Source organism: Rhizophagus irregularis, chromosome 2, assembly GCF_026210795.1.
Source record: "Rhizophagus irregularis chromosome 2, complete sequence".
Classification (NCBI taxonomy): domain Eukaryota; kingdom Fungi; phylum Glomeromycota; class Glomeromycetes; order Glomerales; family Glomeraceae; genus Rhizophagus; species Rhizophagus irregularis.
The window spans coordinates 1,650,326-1,666,635 of NC_089430.1; the positions used below are offsets into that span (position 1 = coordinate 1,650,326).

Below are 16,310 nucleotides of genomic sequence, written 5' to 3' on the forward strand. Positions count from 1 at the left end.
ATAATAATACACCAGGAAGTTACATCTGTGGCACAACCAAGCCACCATTTGTTTTTTTTATTTTCTCTAATAATAAAATTTATTAAAATATAGTATTGAATATACTGTATATATGGTGAAAAGATATTATAATTTTTTTTTTTCTAAGAAAATAAATTATTAAAAAATAACTTATTTTGTTAAAAGAATATTATATTTTCGTTAAAAAGTATTTTATTTCATTAATAAATTCTTTATTTCCATTAAAAAAAAAATACTCTTTGCAATATAAAAAAAAAACACACCTCCCTTAAGCCACTTTGCACTCATTTAGGAAACCAGTAATGCTCCATTCAGTTATGTCTTCTTTTTCATGTCTTCTCTTTTGTGTTTTCTCTTTCTTTAAGTCTTCACTTTCCTTGTCTTCTCTTTCATGTCCTCTTTTTTCTTTAAGATTTCTTTTTTCCTTCTTTACTTTAATGAATCTTATACCACTTCTTCAATCTCTAGTTGATTATTAAAATATATATATTTATACTTGATATTACTTATGTAATATCAGAATGTTACCATTATTTTATATTGAAAAACTAGATGACAGATGAAAGCCTCCTAGGAGAACTTCACATTGAACAGGAGCGGAAAAGACTAGATAATATATGGATAATACCAACTGTTAAGAAAAATTTAATAGCATACTGGGTCGACCAACTGGGGTACCAAAAACGAATAAAGTTGATGTATTACCATCAAGTTCTAACGAAAACACAGATCCTAATGAGATAGTCTCAATAGACAAAGTGGTAGAAATGGTAGACAGAATTTGATGTTTAAAGAAACATCAAAAAATAAAGCTTCTTCTACTAAGGACTACGTTAAATCAGAGGAAGTAATAAATGTTGTGCAGAAGTTGTGAGAGAAAGGAAAAGATGTGGACAAAGATCAAAGGTGTATTGAGTCAGGAACAAGTCGTCACCCTGGAGAAGAATGAACTAATTCTGGAAGATGATCACAGCAATTTTTTTTTAATTAGGATGGACTCTTTTGTTTGAAGACAAAGTTCGTAATAAGTCACCAATTTCAATAAAATAATTTCGTACTACTACCTAAAAGCTTATCAACAATGTTGGAGAATATAAGTCAGGCAAAAGTACTAAATGTACTAGAAGCGGAATCTAATTTCTACAACAAGAAGGATCGAAAATTCGAAATAGGTATGGGAGGAAGATGGGTAATAAAGGGGTAAATGAGGAGGAGTTGCATGAACATAATCGAACGAATTTTTCTTGTACACAGAGACTCTCGGACAAGGATACGAACGTACGGAAACAGAAGGTAAAAACTGTAAACAAGTCTCAGATTTAGTACAGTAATTAGTGGTGTCTTTCTTAGATAGTTACGATGTTGGTATAGTTTAGATTACAGTAGACCTTAGTTTTTTTAGAAGAAAGTTGGGTATATATATATAATTGTAAAAAATCCATTCATTTATCGTATACATAAAAATGATTCAATTTTACAGCTAAGTATTGCGAATATTTTAAAATATAAATAAAAAAGTTTTTTAGCACGATAAGAATTTATAATAAATACTTACTACCAGAAAATGGGAACCCTTACGTTTATAACATGATAATATATAGTTTGTCGATTTAAGCCTTTAAAAAAGAGTTTGATGAATAATAATTTCAATTATGCGTTTAATTTATGTAATAATGCAAAATTATATGTTTTTGAACTGTCTTTCTTTGTATAATACATGTATTCAAAAGGTAATATTCGGCGGTTTTTTTTGTTTTTTAAAAAATTTGATTTATTTCATTCTAAATATGTTCTGCATATGTAAAAATCACAAGGAAAGAAAGATAAAACTGCCTAGTTAAAAAGGAATGGTTATTATAAAATCCTTAAAAAGAAATTACAGCTAAATTATGGTGCATGAATCATCAGTTGCTTCAATCGTAAGTTGACGCCACGGAACAAGGTGTTTATCCGAAGAATCAAAAGTAGTGTATCCAGTACTAGAAGCGGTAGTCCACCCACTATCAAACTTATTGCTGTTTCCCTCCTGATATCCATAATATCTAAATCGAGTTTTATAAAAACCACAAGTTTCCTCATTAAATTTACATCCACAAAGAGGACACTTGCAGAGATATGAATCAATACAAAATTTGAAAACCCGAAAACCTAGTGGCTTAATAACTCGACTACTATTGTAAGCTGCACAAGAAGGGTTTTTGCAATATCCTAACAAGTAAATACGTATAAATACGTTAGTAAAATAATCTATATCGAAGTAAGTATAATTTAATCTGTAGATGTATATTTTTTTATATATATGTATACCTTCAATATTTAAACCTGGTTCATAATATCTCCATCTAGGCGCGTCTGAACTAGGTGGTTTCGTTATCATACCAGAAAAGTCCGTGAAATTCCGAGGTGAGGTCATAATTGACAGTGAACATGTTTTATGTTGTACTTGTGATTGGAGATAAGACACCCTAGACTCGATTTTTTTTTCATCATCATCAGGATCATACGGCATTTTTCTTAAAAAGGTATAACAAGAAATATTAATTTTATCCGCGACTTGTTTAGTAATAATTATTTAGAAAGAATAAAATCATAAAGTGGATATAGAATATATATAAAAAAATTCTTCAAAAATTTATTTATGTACACGTTTAAGGTTGTTTCAGGATAATTGACATTTCATTTTTGTTTTCTCTATTACGAAAGAAAATAAAAAATATTATTTCATAACATACCTTGCTTTTTCGAAAGGATTTATTAGAAAAAAAAAATAGAATCAAATGGGAAAATAAGAAGAATATATAAGAAAATAATTTACATAACTCTACCTCCGAAATCAAAATGATTAAAAAGGTAATGCATGCCAAGCCTACAATCTAAAAAAAGAACAATATTAATGACTTATTTATTAATGATCACGTAAAGTTTCAAAATTTGATTAATTAGTCGCACAATTTCGTAGTTTTTTTTTTTAGGCTGAATTTTTTTTTTCAATGGTAATATTTTTTTGAAACGATATTTAAATAATTTTTCTTTCTATTTTTCTTAAAAAGACAATACTGAAATGCCACGCCTACAATCTAAAAAAGAACAATATTAATGGTTTATTTATTAATCACGTAAAGTTTCAGATAAATATTTCAAAATTTGATTAAAATTAGTCGCACAATTTCGTTAATTTCGCTAAAAAGTTCTACCTCCGAAATTTTACATCATATAATGATTAAAAAGGAAAAAAAAGAACAATATTAATGACTTACGATCAGGTAAAATTTTGGCCAGTTCCAAGTTATATAATCTAATTATTAAGTTATCAGTAAATATACTCTGAGATTAGAACGGGATTCCGAAATCTTATACCATAAAATGATTAAAAAGGCATGTCACACTTACAGTCTAAAAAAAGAGCAATAATAATAAATTAATGATTACTCGGCCGCAATAATCGAGTAAAATATGGTTAAATATATTCGATCTAACAATCTATATTTTATAAAATATAATACAAAAATACATAATCTTGAATTGTGTAGCATGATTCAGTGCCTGATTTAAACTTAAAAGTTAAGGCCATTTATTTGATCGGCAAACGTATAGATTTTTTTAACTTAGCTAATTTTTGATCGGTTAAACAAGCGAAGATATTTTTTAAAAAATTTTTTTTTGCAAACATATTTATTCAAAATAATCTTATTATTGCCGTTTTCAGAAATGTTGACATTAGAATGTCGATCATTTCTATAAATCGAACACACCGAACACACACCGAACACCCACCGAACACAGCAATTAAAATTAAAAAAAAACAAATTTTCCTTTAAAAAAAACAAAATTAATATATTTTTAGATAGTGTGCATAAAAAAATGTATAAAAATTATATTATTTACATATATGTATTCACTTGTATTTGCTTGTATTTGCCAATGTTCGGTGTGTTTGGTGTGTTCGTTTATGTTCGGTGTGTGTTCGGTACAAATTTTCATATTTTCAATTGTATTCATATCTAAAAAATGACAAAAATAGTTTTTATATAAAGTTATGCATGAATACTTCAAGTTTGCATAATTTTTTGTATGTGTTCACGGTGTGTTCGGTGTGTTTGGTATAAAATGGTCAAAATTTCAGATTGTCAACATTTCTGAAAACGGCAATAAATGAAATTTTTTAAAATTTAAGTCCCACATTTTCGATTTTAAAGAAAAAAATCACTGTATTTATTTTTAATGAAGTGATACAATAAAAAAAACAATAATAATAAATAAAAAAGATAAGTAAATGACAATGATCAAGGAGAAAGATGCTAATAAAAAATGAAATAACAATGGAGTAATGGAAAGTAATAGAAGAAGAAAGGGAGTAAAAAAGAGTAATGAGAAGTGATAGGAAACAAAAAGGAAAAATAGGACATGATGGATGATGAAAAAGAGTGATGGAGACGAAAAGGAGTGATGAGAAGATGAAGAGGAGTGATGGGAGACGAAAAGGAGTGATGGGAAGATGAAGAGGGGTTATGGGAGACTAAAAGGAGTGATTGTAGACGAAGAGAAGTGATGGGAGACGAAGAGGAGTGATGGGAGACGAAAAGGAGTGATGGGAGACGAAAAAAAGTGATAGAAGACAAAAGAAGTAATGGGAGACAAAAAGGAGTGATGGGAGACGAAAAGAAGTGATGGAAGACAAAGAGGAATGATGAAAGATAAAAAGGAGTGATAAGAGACGAAAAGAAGTAATGGAAATGAAAAGAAGTGATTGGGAGACAAAAGAAATGATGGGAAGTAAATAGGAGAGAAAATGAAATAACGGAAAATGAAGATGTAATAGAAAATAATGGGAAACAAATAATGAGAAGTAGTATAAAGTAAAAATGATGAGAGACAAAAATAAAAAAGTGATCATGAGGAAACAAAGTAAAAAATAAACCATAAAGTACTAAACAAAAAATGAAGTTAGTAAGAAATGAAATATAAGATAAAAACGAAATAAAAAAAAAAATAAAAAAAATACCTTTATTAATTGTAGAACTGAAAGAACTAAAATATCTGAAAAAAAATAAATTAAATTAGTGAAAAACGAAATATGAAACAGAAACAAAATAAAAAATAAAAAAATGAGTAAGAAACGAAATGTAAAAGTGAAAAACAACTGAACCTTACTGGAAGAACTAAAGGAAGGACCTAAAAATGATGAAATAGAATTAAATATGTAAATTATATAAATTATATAAATTTATTAGTCTAACCTTACCATATTGTAAATATTTATTATCAAAATACCAAGAAGTTTTATCCCCGGCGCAGCGCGACGGTTACACCTAGTGATCAAATAATATATTCTACTATTGAAAATAATTTCACACTTTAACATTACTTTATTATAATTTATAACTAGAGTCATAGTGCTAGGGCCGGCTAGGAGCCAGCCCTTTAAATATATTAGTATCATATATAACTATATAGATTGTCTAGTCACCCGCAGGTATGTCACAGTTTCATGTTACACAAATCAAAAAATTATTTCTAAACATCCGCAGCCCGATCTTATTCTTCAACCTGGCTTAACCCTAAAAAAATGAATTTTAATTGTACTTAGTAAAAGAGTTCTTTTCTTTTACTTTTGGATGTTTTTTTTTAAATAAAATAAAAAATTTTAATTGTTTTAATTTTCATAATAGTCATAAAATTATTTTGATTTCATATGTACAGTATCTCGTATATGGCTATTTACGCAAGAAAAAATTTAAATCAATTGGCTGGATAATTTAATGGCTATACAATAATACGAATTGCCTATAAAATTATTCGATGATCAAACAAAACGTAAATTTTCTTTTATTGTTAAAAAAAACCTATATTTTTAAAATTAAATCATATAATTTATTTTATTATTAATTGTTAATGGAAACTAGTACAGATCTGAGAATTTATTTCATTAAAATTAAAAAAAAGACTGCAATTTATATATTTATTTAGTTTATTTGTTTAAACAATACAAATGAAATTAACTATAGGGACGAAATCCTACTACATACGGCAGTAAAATTCTAATTATCTATCAAAGTTTTTCCAACATTGCAAAACACATATTATCAACATATAAATCAACTTTGCTATTATCAGCAGGAAGTATAATTACCACCGCTACAATTGTCACTAGTTCCAACTTGAACACGTTAAACAAATTTTCTATATTTGCTTTAAATTTAATTAATATATTTGTTCTTCATAATTGTTTACCATTCCCACTAGTGTTTTTAGTTTTCACCTAATTAATATGTTTCAACCGTCAAATATCTAATTAGTGGATCAGCTCAGATCGGGTACCCGATCAAACCTGAACTAAAAATTTGGGCCAGGTCATAATAGGTTTTTATCCTACTTTTGGGTTGGGTAACTTTATGACAAGATTAACATAATATAAAATACAATGTAATTTTTACCTTGTTACATTATTATAACAAACTACATACAAATCATTATATTTATTTTTCATATAATTTTATAAATACTTTATTTAATCATAAAAAATTTATTCCAATAAAATATCATACTATAGTAATGTTAAAGAAAATAAATAGTAAATAATAAAGAAATTTATACCAAAGATACCTTTCCTTTCTTTAATTCAGTTACTTTTATCAACAAGTGAAAAATATATTATTAAATAATATTATTAATAAAATAAATCATGTAAAAAGTTAATGTATATAAGTACCTAGGTCTAGTTTAGTAAAATCTATTGCTTCTATTGATTCTGTAATATATATATAAAAAAAAAATAATTATGAAATCTTTAAAGAATGCTTTTGTAAAGTTAAATTAGGAAATTAATTACCTGAATATTCTCCAAATGAATTATCATCATCCTTGTTATCAATATCATTTTTTGGTTCTGGAAGATTTTTAAAATCTAAAAGTCTAGTCGTGTAAACTGCTTGAGGATTTGTAGTATATGAAAGAGTAGGTCCAGTATATAATGATGATGATGATGTTAACTTCTCATTAATTTCATCTGCTTCTACAATTTGGTTTTTGATTTCAGTTTCGCCAGAAAAAGTCAGTGATTCACCCCATAAATTGTATAATAAACTTTTTAATTCTTTTGCTTTAGGTCGTTTTAAAGGATCAGCATCCCAACATTGTTTAATTATGTTTAGAATTAATTGAGGAATTTTATAATTTGATTTTGGCCTAAGTCCTTGACAAATGCTAATAGTTAAGAATTTATCATGAGCAATATCATGATAAGGAGGAAGCCCTGTACAGACTTCATATGCAATAATTCCAAATCCATATATATCACTTTCTTGAGTATACTCTTTTCCTCTTAAAACTTCTGGTGCTACATAGGGTAATACTCCATATAATTCTTTACATTCATTTTGAGATGGTTTTACATTTACTGGTCGACATAATCCTAAATCAGTAATTAAAGTATAATATTCTTCTTTTAATATATTGCCACAATGAAAATCACGATGAATTAACCCATTTTCATGAATATATTTGAGGTTTACTGAAAGATCTTTTAAAATATCCAGCTTTTCACCCCATTTTATTGAATTAAAACTATTATTTAAATGTTGTCTTAAACTACCATTTATTACATAATTCATTACTATTATAAAATTTCCAGATTCTGGATCTTTAGTAATGCCAAAACAGTGTGCTATATAACTATCCACTGGAATCATAATATGGGTTTCAATCTAAAAAAGAATCCATAATAATAATAATTAATAGACAGTTTAACATTTATAATAGGACAATATCTTGAAATACTATATATAAATAAGTAACTTACTTCTCTTAAAAAATCGGATGTAATATCTTGAGAATTATGTAAATATTTTAAAACAACTGGAAAATTCTCATATTCCCTAAACCAACGTTTACTTCTTTTCCATTTATTATTCTTAAAATCCCATTTATCTATATATCCATCTTTCCAAATTGCTTTATAAATAGTTCCAAATCCTCCTTTTGCCAAGTATTCAACATTTTCAAATCTATCATATTCAATCCATTCTAAAACTTCTTGATAATCTTTAGCTTTAAGTTGTACTTTTTGAATAAAATTGTCAACTTCATGATTTCCACTAGTCCAATTTTTAAAATTTTGTTGAAATTTACATTGACACCAATAATAAGAAGCTCTAGGTTGCTTACATTCTTTACATAAACCTTTTTCTTTATAACGTATTTTTAATTCTTTATTTAATATTAACTTATCAATTAACAAACTTTGTTCTTTGGTCAGGTATTTATGGTTAAAATCTTTTATTTGCTCAAACACATCATCATTGAGCATAAATACTCCCATATTGGATTAATAAATGTGACTTCAATTTTATATCTAAACGGAGTAAAAAAAAATTTTTTTTTTTTTAAAAAAAAGGGCGTATTTAAATGTATTACAGTTGCACAGCAGCGATTTACAAAATTATTTTTAATTTAGGCAAAAACAATAAAGCGTTCAAGAAGTCAGCTGATGATCACAGAAATCACTACTAATTATAAATTTCCTTTCCAAACCAAAACCAAAATACTTGTTTCACAAAAAAAAAGCTGTGTCGATCATCAAACGCCAAAATTATTTCATTATACTCTATATCTGATATAGGTGCTTCATTGAATTTTGACAGTCAATCAATATCATTATCAGTAACAACATGCATTAAAAATTAAAATTAGAATCAATCACGTTAAAATTATTTAGATTGAAAATTTTTTAAAAAATGTATTATCCAATTAGTTCAGTTGCTTTAAATCTGTACAAAAAAATTATAAAAAAGAAAATTTTTTCATTATTATGTGAAGAAAATTTATTTATTAACAAATAAATTCAATTATAATATAATCATTTTTAAAAGTAAGTTATGTTTATAAAAATTTCAACTTTTAAATATAAAATAATTATTATGACAAAACAATAAATTAAAGCTTTCAATTCTATTTTAACATCATTTTTCCTAATAACATGTAATTTTATTGTTAAAAAAAAAATTGGTATTTAGTGACATAAATATTTTCTCGAAATTCAAAAAATTTAATAATTTAATAATGATAAGGTAGTTACACTCAAAAATACCGTAAATTATCTTAAATAAAATCAAGAAAGTTGCCTTTAAAATAATTGACTATGTTGATTTAGTATCCATTATCTATGAAAAATAATTACAAAAATTATTCCTATATTAATAAATAAAGTAAGAAAAGAAGCTATTTAAAAATATTTTTCTTAAGCAGATAAATGAAAGGTGGTCAGTAGAAAAGGGCAAAATCCAAAGTTTTGGTCAAAATTTTTTTATTTCCAATCATGGACACGTGAACAAAGTTAGCTTAATGACTAAAACAAATAAATGTTAAATATAACAGCAAGCTTTGATAAACAGTAAAATTTTATGGGAATTGCTAGTTTTTTTTTAAATATGTTACATGATGTACAAGTAAATTTATTAATTGGCTGATGGCCGATTTTTTTAACTTAGCTAATTTTTGATCGGCCAAACTTAAAATTTTATCACAAAAGATATTTAAAAAAATTATTTTTCAAGCATATTTGTTCAAAATAATCTTATCTAATGAAATTTTATTTGCAAGTATTAAATTTAATCACACATTTTCGATTTTAAAGAAAAAAATCACTGTATTTATTTTTAATGAAGTGATACAAATAAAAGAAAAGATAAGTAAATTACCATGGTCAAGAATAAAGATGCCAATAAAAAAAAGGAATAACAATGGAATAATGGAAAGTAATAGAAGATGAAAGGGAGAGTAAAAAGAGTAATGAGTGATAGGAAACAAGCAAAAAGGAGTAATAGGATACGATGGGAGATGAAAAGGAGCGATAGGAGATGAAAAGGAGTGATGGGAAGTAAACAGGAGAGAAAAGAAATAATGGAAAATAAAAAGATGTAATAGAAAATAATGGGAAAAGAAAAAAATGGAATAATGAAGTAATAGGAGGTGAAAAATGATGAGAGACAAAAAATAAAGAATGATCATGATAGGAGGTTGGGTAGCAAAGGATAATAATAAAAAATAAAACCATAACTGATAAAGTAAAAAAAAAATGAATATATAGAAAGTAAGTAACGGAAATTGGCTAAGTAAGTAACGTAAAGTCACATGATTTATTTACGTTACTCCCCTTAATATAAGGCACGTAACGTAAAGTGAAATTTTTTTTATCTTACGTTACGTATCTTATATGGTTCACGTGACAACGTAAGTGATTTTTTGTGGCACATCACGATCAGCCTATTTGTTTGTTTACATTTTACATAACTCCCTCGTTTTTTTCTTTTAATGTCAAAATGTCAAACAAAATCTTATAAAAAGATAGAAAGTCAAAGACAATTAAGTTTGAACAATTATTTAGGTATAAAATTTGTTTATTAAACTGCCTGTCATATATTAACTGTTTTATTTTTTGGTTATTTTGTATACAAAAAATTTAGAGTATAGTTTTGATATCTTTGTTAAAGTTAATTGTCTTTTGGAGATAAGTAAAGCTGTTTAATAGGTATGGTACTATTGGATTACTCAAAGATCTATTTTTACTGGGTTTGGCTTTCATATTTGTGGAGTTGTAATTATTTTCATAATAATATTAGGACGCGTTACGCGTAACGCGTTTATTTACTGTATTTAATTTATAAATAATAAAGACATTAATTAAAGCTTATCTGTTATGTTTTTATTTGTTTTATGTTTATTAATAAATTATTAAAATAAATAATTTTTATAATTTTAAAAGTATAAAATCAATTTTCTTTTATATTTAAAGGCATAAGAAAATCAACTCTAATAGTATGAAAAATTCTTTTTTAAAATAAATTTTTTACCAAGATAAATATGCAAAAATTGATAATATAAATCACGTGGTGCTAGATATGGTGAGTAACGTAAGGTAAAAAAATTTATCTTACGTTCCGTGTCTTAATTAAGGGCAGTAACGTAAATTAACCTAAATTAGTAACTTTACGTTACTCACTTAGCCAATTTCCGTTACTTACTTACTACCTACTGAAAAAAAATAAAGCTAGTAAGAAACGAAATATAAGATAGAAACAAAATAAATAAAAAATAAATAAAAAATAAATAAAAAATAAAAAATATACCTTTATTAATTGTAGAACCAGAAGAATTATAAGATCTAAAAAAAATGAAATAAAATTAGTGAAAAATGAAATATAAGACAGAAACAAAACGTAAAGTAAGAAAAATAACTGAACCTTAATTGCAGAACTGGAAGGACTAAAGGACCTAATAATAATGAAATAGAGTTAGTAAGAAATTGTAAGAATGTAAGTTAGAAATAAAAATAAAAGAAAAAAAGAAAAATACTTTGAAACTGAAAGAACCAAGGAAACAAACCTCGAATCTATACTGAAAATGAGATTCGATAAACAAATAAATAGTATAACACGATCATATTGCCAACCTGGCCAATCAAAAATATCAAATCTGCCATGTGATCGAATCAGGCGATGTTTAGCAATTCCCAAATTTATTATAATTAGATTTAATGTTCTGAAAATAAATATGAAGTACTAATTGAAAGATAAACAAAAAAAAAGAAGGAAATTCTGTATCTGCTAAGAATGTCCAGGTTACTTCTGCATTATATGAGATCTCTGATTGAACCTAAAGAAAAAAATATGAAGAAAATAAATAATTTTTAATTTAAATTTAACATACACAGTGAAATTTGATAAACCAGATCTTTGATAAATCGGATTTGGGCCTAAATCGGACGTATATTAAATTAGTTTCAATATACCAGAGTTTACTAGTAAAAGCTTGATATTCACTATAACGGATCAATTTTCTAACCAGCTATAGTATATAACCAGGATCACATGATCTGCTACATTTGAAAACCAATTAAATTGATTTCACGTGATCCAATATTCTTTTTGGATCTTTTTTTTTTGGTCTTTTTATAATAATATGTTCGACAAAATTATTTAGGTATTTATAGTTTAGATATGCAAAATTTGGTTAATTTAAAGAAAAAAATTATTTCTGATAGTAAGAAAAGGCAGGAGAAGGTTAGATTAGAAAACTTTAGTTGTTTTTAGTATGTAATATTTTGATAAATTAAAATAAAGAGTTTTTTAAAGTTTTTAATTTTTATTACATCGCATAAAAATTTGATATATCGGATTATCACATGATTTTATATGAAACCTGGTATATCGAAATTTTTTTGCTATGGATATTTTTAGTGTAACTGATAAATCCGGTTTATCAAATTTCACTGTGTATTTACATAATGGTGTAGTTAGCCAAAAAATAATTAGCCGCAACGTGATCCACCCAGCTCAAGGTGTAGGAATTCCAAGTGATTTTCTGTGATTAAACTGGATCTGAATGATTGGTAATCAGAAATTTGGCTCAACTTTACCATTATTATATTTACCATCAAACTATTTTTTTTTTAATGTATAATTTAATAAATATATTTATTAAATACATTAATTTTGTTACAATTTAAAACATCCATACAATTCATTATATTTATTTTTCATATAATTATAAATACTTTATTTAATCATAAAAAATATATTCCAATAAAATATCATACTATAGTAATGTTAAAGAAAATAAATAGTAAATAATAAAGAAATTTATATCCAAGATCCCTTTCCTTTCTTTAATTCAGTTACTTTTATCTATAAGTGAAAAATAAATTATTAAATAATATTATTAATAAAATAAATCATGTAAAAAGTTAATGTATATAAGTACCTAGGTCTAGTTTAGTAAAATCTATTGCTTCTATTGATTCTATAATATATAAAAAAAAATAATTATATACATCAATAAAATCTTTAAAGAATGCTTTTGTAAAGTTAAATTAGGAAATTAATTACCTGAATATTCTCCAAATGAATTATCATCATCCTTGTTATCAATAGCATTTTTTGGTTCTGGAAGATTTTTAAAATCTAAAAGTCTACTTGTGTAAACTGCTTGAGGATTTGTAGTATATGAAAGAGTAGGTCCAGTATATAATGATGATGATGTTGTTAACTTCTCATTAATTTTATCTGCTTCTTCAATTTGCCTTTTGATTTCAGTATTTGATTCATTCAATAAATTGTGTAATAAAAAATATAATTCATTAGTGTTAGGTCGTTTTAAAGGATCAGCATCCCAACATTGTTTAATTATGTTTAGAATTAATTGAGGAATTTTATAATTTGATTTTGGCCTAAGTCCTTGACAAATGCTAATAGTTAAGAATTTATCATGAGCAATATCATGATAAGGAGGAATCCCTGTACAGACTTCATATGCAATAATTCCAAATCCATATATATCACTTTCTTGAGTATACTCTTTTCCTCTTAAAACTTCTGGTGCTACATTCATTTTGAGATGGTTTTACATTTGCTGGTCGACATAATCCTAAATCAGTAATTATAGTATAATATTCTTCTTTTAATATATTGCCAATATGAAAATCACGATGAATTAACCTTTTTTGATGAATACAAAGGAGGCTTTCTGTAAGATTTTCTAAAATATACAACTTTTCATCCCATTTTGTTGAATTAAAACTATTATTTAAATGTTGTCTTAAACTACCATTTATTACATAATTCATTACTATTATAAAATTTCCAGATTCTGGATCTTTAGTAATGCCAAAACAGTGTGCTATACAACTTTTCATTGGAATCATAGTATGGGTTTCAATCTAAAAAAGAATCCATAATAATAATAATTAATAGACAGTTTAACATCTATAATAGGACAATATCTTGAATTTACTATATATAAATAAGTAACTTACTTCTCTTAAAAAATCGGATGTAATATCTTGAGAATTATGTAAACATTTTAAAACAACTGGAAAATTCTCATATTCCTTAGACCAACATTTACTTCTTTTCCATTTATTATTCTCAAAATCCCATTTATTTATATATCCATCTTTCCAAATTGCTTTATAAATAGTTCCAAATCCTCCTTTTGCCAAGTATTCAACATTTTCAAATCTATCATATTCAATCCATTCTAAAACTTCTTCATAAACTTTAGCTTCAAGTTGTACTTTTTGTATAAACTTGTCAACTTCATGATTTCCACTGGTCCAATTTTTAAAATTTTGTTGAAATTTACATTGACACCAATTACGAGAAGCTCTAGGTTGCTTACATTCTTTGCATAAACCATTTTTTTTATAACATATTTTTAATTCCTCATTTAATATTAACTTATCAATTAACAAACTTTGTTCTTCAGTTAGGTCTTTATGGTTAAAATCTTTTATTTGCTCAAATGCATCATCATTGAGCATAAATTCTTCCATATTGGATTAATAAATGTGACTTCAATTTTATATCTAAACGGAGTAAAAAAAAATTTTTTTTTTTTTTTTTAAAAAAAATAAGGGGCGTATTTAAACGTATCAAAAGTTGCACAGCAGCGATTTACAAAATTATTTTTAATTTAGGTTCAAGAAGTCAGCTGATGATCACAGAAATTACTACTGATTATAAATTTCCTTTTCAATCAAATTCCAAAATACTTGTTTCACAAAAAAAAAGCTGTGTCGATCATCAAACGCCAAAATTATTTCATTATACTATATAGGTACTTATTGAATTTTGAAAAATACAGTACAGTCAATCAATATCATCATCAGTAACAACATGCATGCATTAAAAATTATAATTAGAATCAATCACGTTAAAATTATTTAGGTTGAAAAATTTTTAAAAAAATGTATTGACCAATTAGTTTTAGTTACTATAAATCTGTACAGAAAATTTTAAAAAGAAGTAATTTCCATTATTATTATGTGAAGAAAATTCGTATTAACGAATGAATTCAGTTATGATATAATCATCATTAAAGTAGGTTAAGATTATAAAAGTTTCAGCTGCTTGTAAAATAAAAATAATTAATGTTATGAAAAACAATAAATTAAAATTTCAATCTATTATAACATCATTTTTCCTAATAACCCTAATAACATAAATTATTGTAAAAACAAATTGGTATTTAATGACGCAAATATTTTCTCAAAATTCAAAATTATAAAAATTTAATAATGACAAGGTAGTTACGCTCAAAGATATTGTAAATTATCTTAAATAAAATCAAGCAAGTTGCCTTTAAAATAATTGACTGCGTTATTACCTATGGAAAATATTAAACTACAAAAATTATTCTTATATTAATAAACGAAATAAGAAAGGAAGTTATTTGAAAATATTATAACTTTGCTTAAGCAGATAAATAGGAGGGGTTGGGAAATCCAAAAATTTGGTCAACAATTTTTTAATGCCGATCATGACACGTGAACAAAGTTAGCTTAATAATATAATCAAACAAATAACTTATTCGGTGACGAAGAATCTCTCACTGTCCCCTTACAAATGCTTTCTCCGAGGCTTCTTTGTATCAATCTGATACAGAACCAGCATCAAGCTCAGGTATCAAGATTTTCAAAGCAAGTAATGTAAGCTACAAGATATTCTTTATTTAAATTATTTAAATATTGGTTAAATTTTTTTTTCTTGAAAATTATTTTCCAATACTAACAAAATTTTAATATTTGATGGGATAAATTATCAGAAAAAGTTCAATTAATTTAAATAATTTAAATGTATTATATGAAAAGTAATTACTATTATGGTATATCTAATGTTTATATAAGACAAAAGGAAAGAATTTCACATTCAATTAAATCTTTTACCATTTATCTCTTTCAAATCGGTTGTAAACTTGTTTGTTTAGATTAAGTTACAACCCAGTTCTTTTTTTTTTAATTTTACTTTACTATTTCGATAACAAATCAACTTTTTTTTTAAAAAAAAAGATAAAAATTCACTTTTGAATAGTGAAAAAAAAATATTTTAATATATAATTAGTAATAAATTGATTGTTAAAATATAAAGTCATTTACCAAATTACCGCAAATCTATTTTGATCATTTTTTCCATTTTGAGTTAAAAACCAAATTTAAGGTAAAAAAAAACTTACTAACAAACAAACAATAATAGAAAAATTTCTCGTGTTTTTTCTTATTTCAGCCAACGTATCTGCTCGTCTATTCTAAAGTCAAACATAAGAGTTCATCATTAATTTGTATGATTAATAATAATAAAACAAAATAATTTTTTTTATAGAGTGGACTTATTGGATTTGCATCAGTGATGTATCAGTTTGGTCATTCTGAATTTAATGGAAAAAAAAATTTATAATTGAACAGTGATCGGGAATAAGAAAAATATGGTGTAAAGATTTACTTATCAGCATTCCATTTC

General features: G+C 25.5%; 4 protein-coding genes across 4 annotated transcripts; 1 reads left to right on the forward strand and 3 right to left on the reverse strand.

Annotated features, from left to right (window-relative positions):
* Nucleotides 1–573: 573 nt before the first annotated feature.
* On the forward strand, nt 574–895 carry OCT59_011775 (uncharacterized protein; the record flags this gene model as incomplete). Its single annotated transcript, XM_066134004.1, has 2 exons — nt 574–695; nt 766–895. 2 exons carry the CDS (start codon nt 574–576, stop codon nt 893–895), a joined length of 252 nt encoding a protein of 83 aa, XP_065989311.1.
* Nucleotides 896–1,766: 871 nt separating this feature from the next.
* OCT59_011776 (uncharacterized protein) lies at nt 1,767–2,530 on the reverse strand (the record flags this gene model as incomplete). The annotated part of the gene is made up of 2 exons (XM_025330353.2): nt 1,767–2,229; nt 2,329–2,530. The coding sequence occupies 2 exons, from the start codon at nt 2,528–2,530 to the stop codon at nt 1,904–1,906; spliced, it is 528 nt and encodes a 175-aa protein (XP_025179123.1). The 3' UTR covers nt 1,767–1,903.
* Nucleotides 2,531–6,609: 4,079 nt separating this feature from the next.
* On the reverse strand, nt 6,610–8,338 carry OCT59_011777 (uncharacterized protein; the record flags this gene model as incomplete). The annotated part of the gene is made up of 6 exons (XM_066134005.1): nt 6,610–6,647; nt 6,731–6,769; nt 6,851–7,224; nt 7,504–7,724; nt 7,820–7,845; nt 8,149–8,338. The coding sequence occupies 6 exons, from the start codon at nt 8,336–8,338 to the stop codon at nt 6,610–6,612; spliced, it is 888 nt and encodes a 295-aa protein (XP_065989312.1).
* A 4,349-nt stretch (nt 8,339–12,687) lies between these two features.
* Nucleotides 12,688–14,347, reverse strand: OCT59_011778 (uncharacterized protein; the record flags this gene model as incomplete). Its single annotated transcript, XM_066134006.1, has 5 exons — nt 12,688–12,701; nt 12,778–12,816; nt 12,903–13,319; nt 13,399–13,732; nt 13,829–14,347. 5 exons carry the CDS (start codon nt 14,345–14,347, stop codon nt 12,688–12,690), a joined length of 1,323 nt encoding a protein of 440 aa, XP_065989313.1.
* Between the last annotated feature and the right edge of the window lie 1,963 nt (nt 14,348–16,310).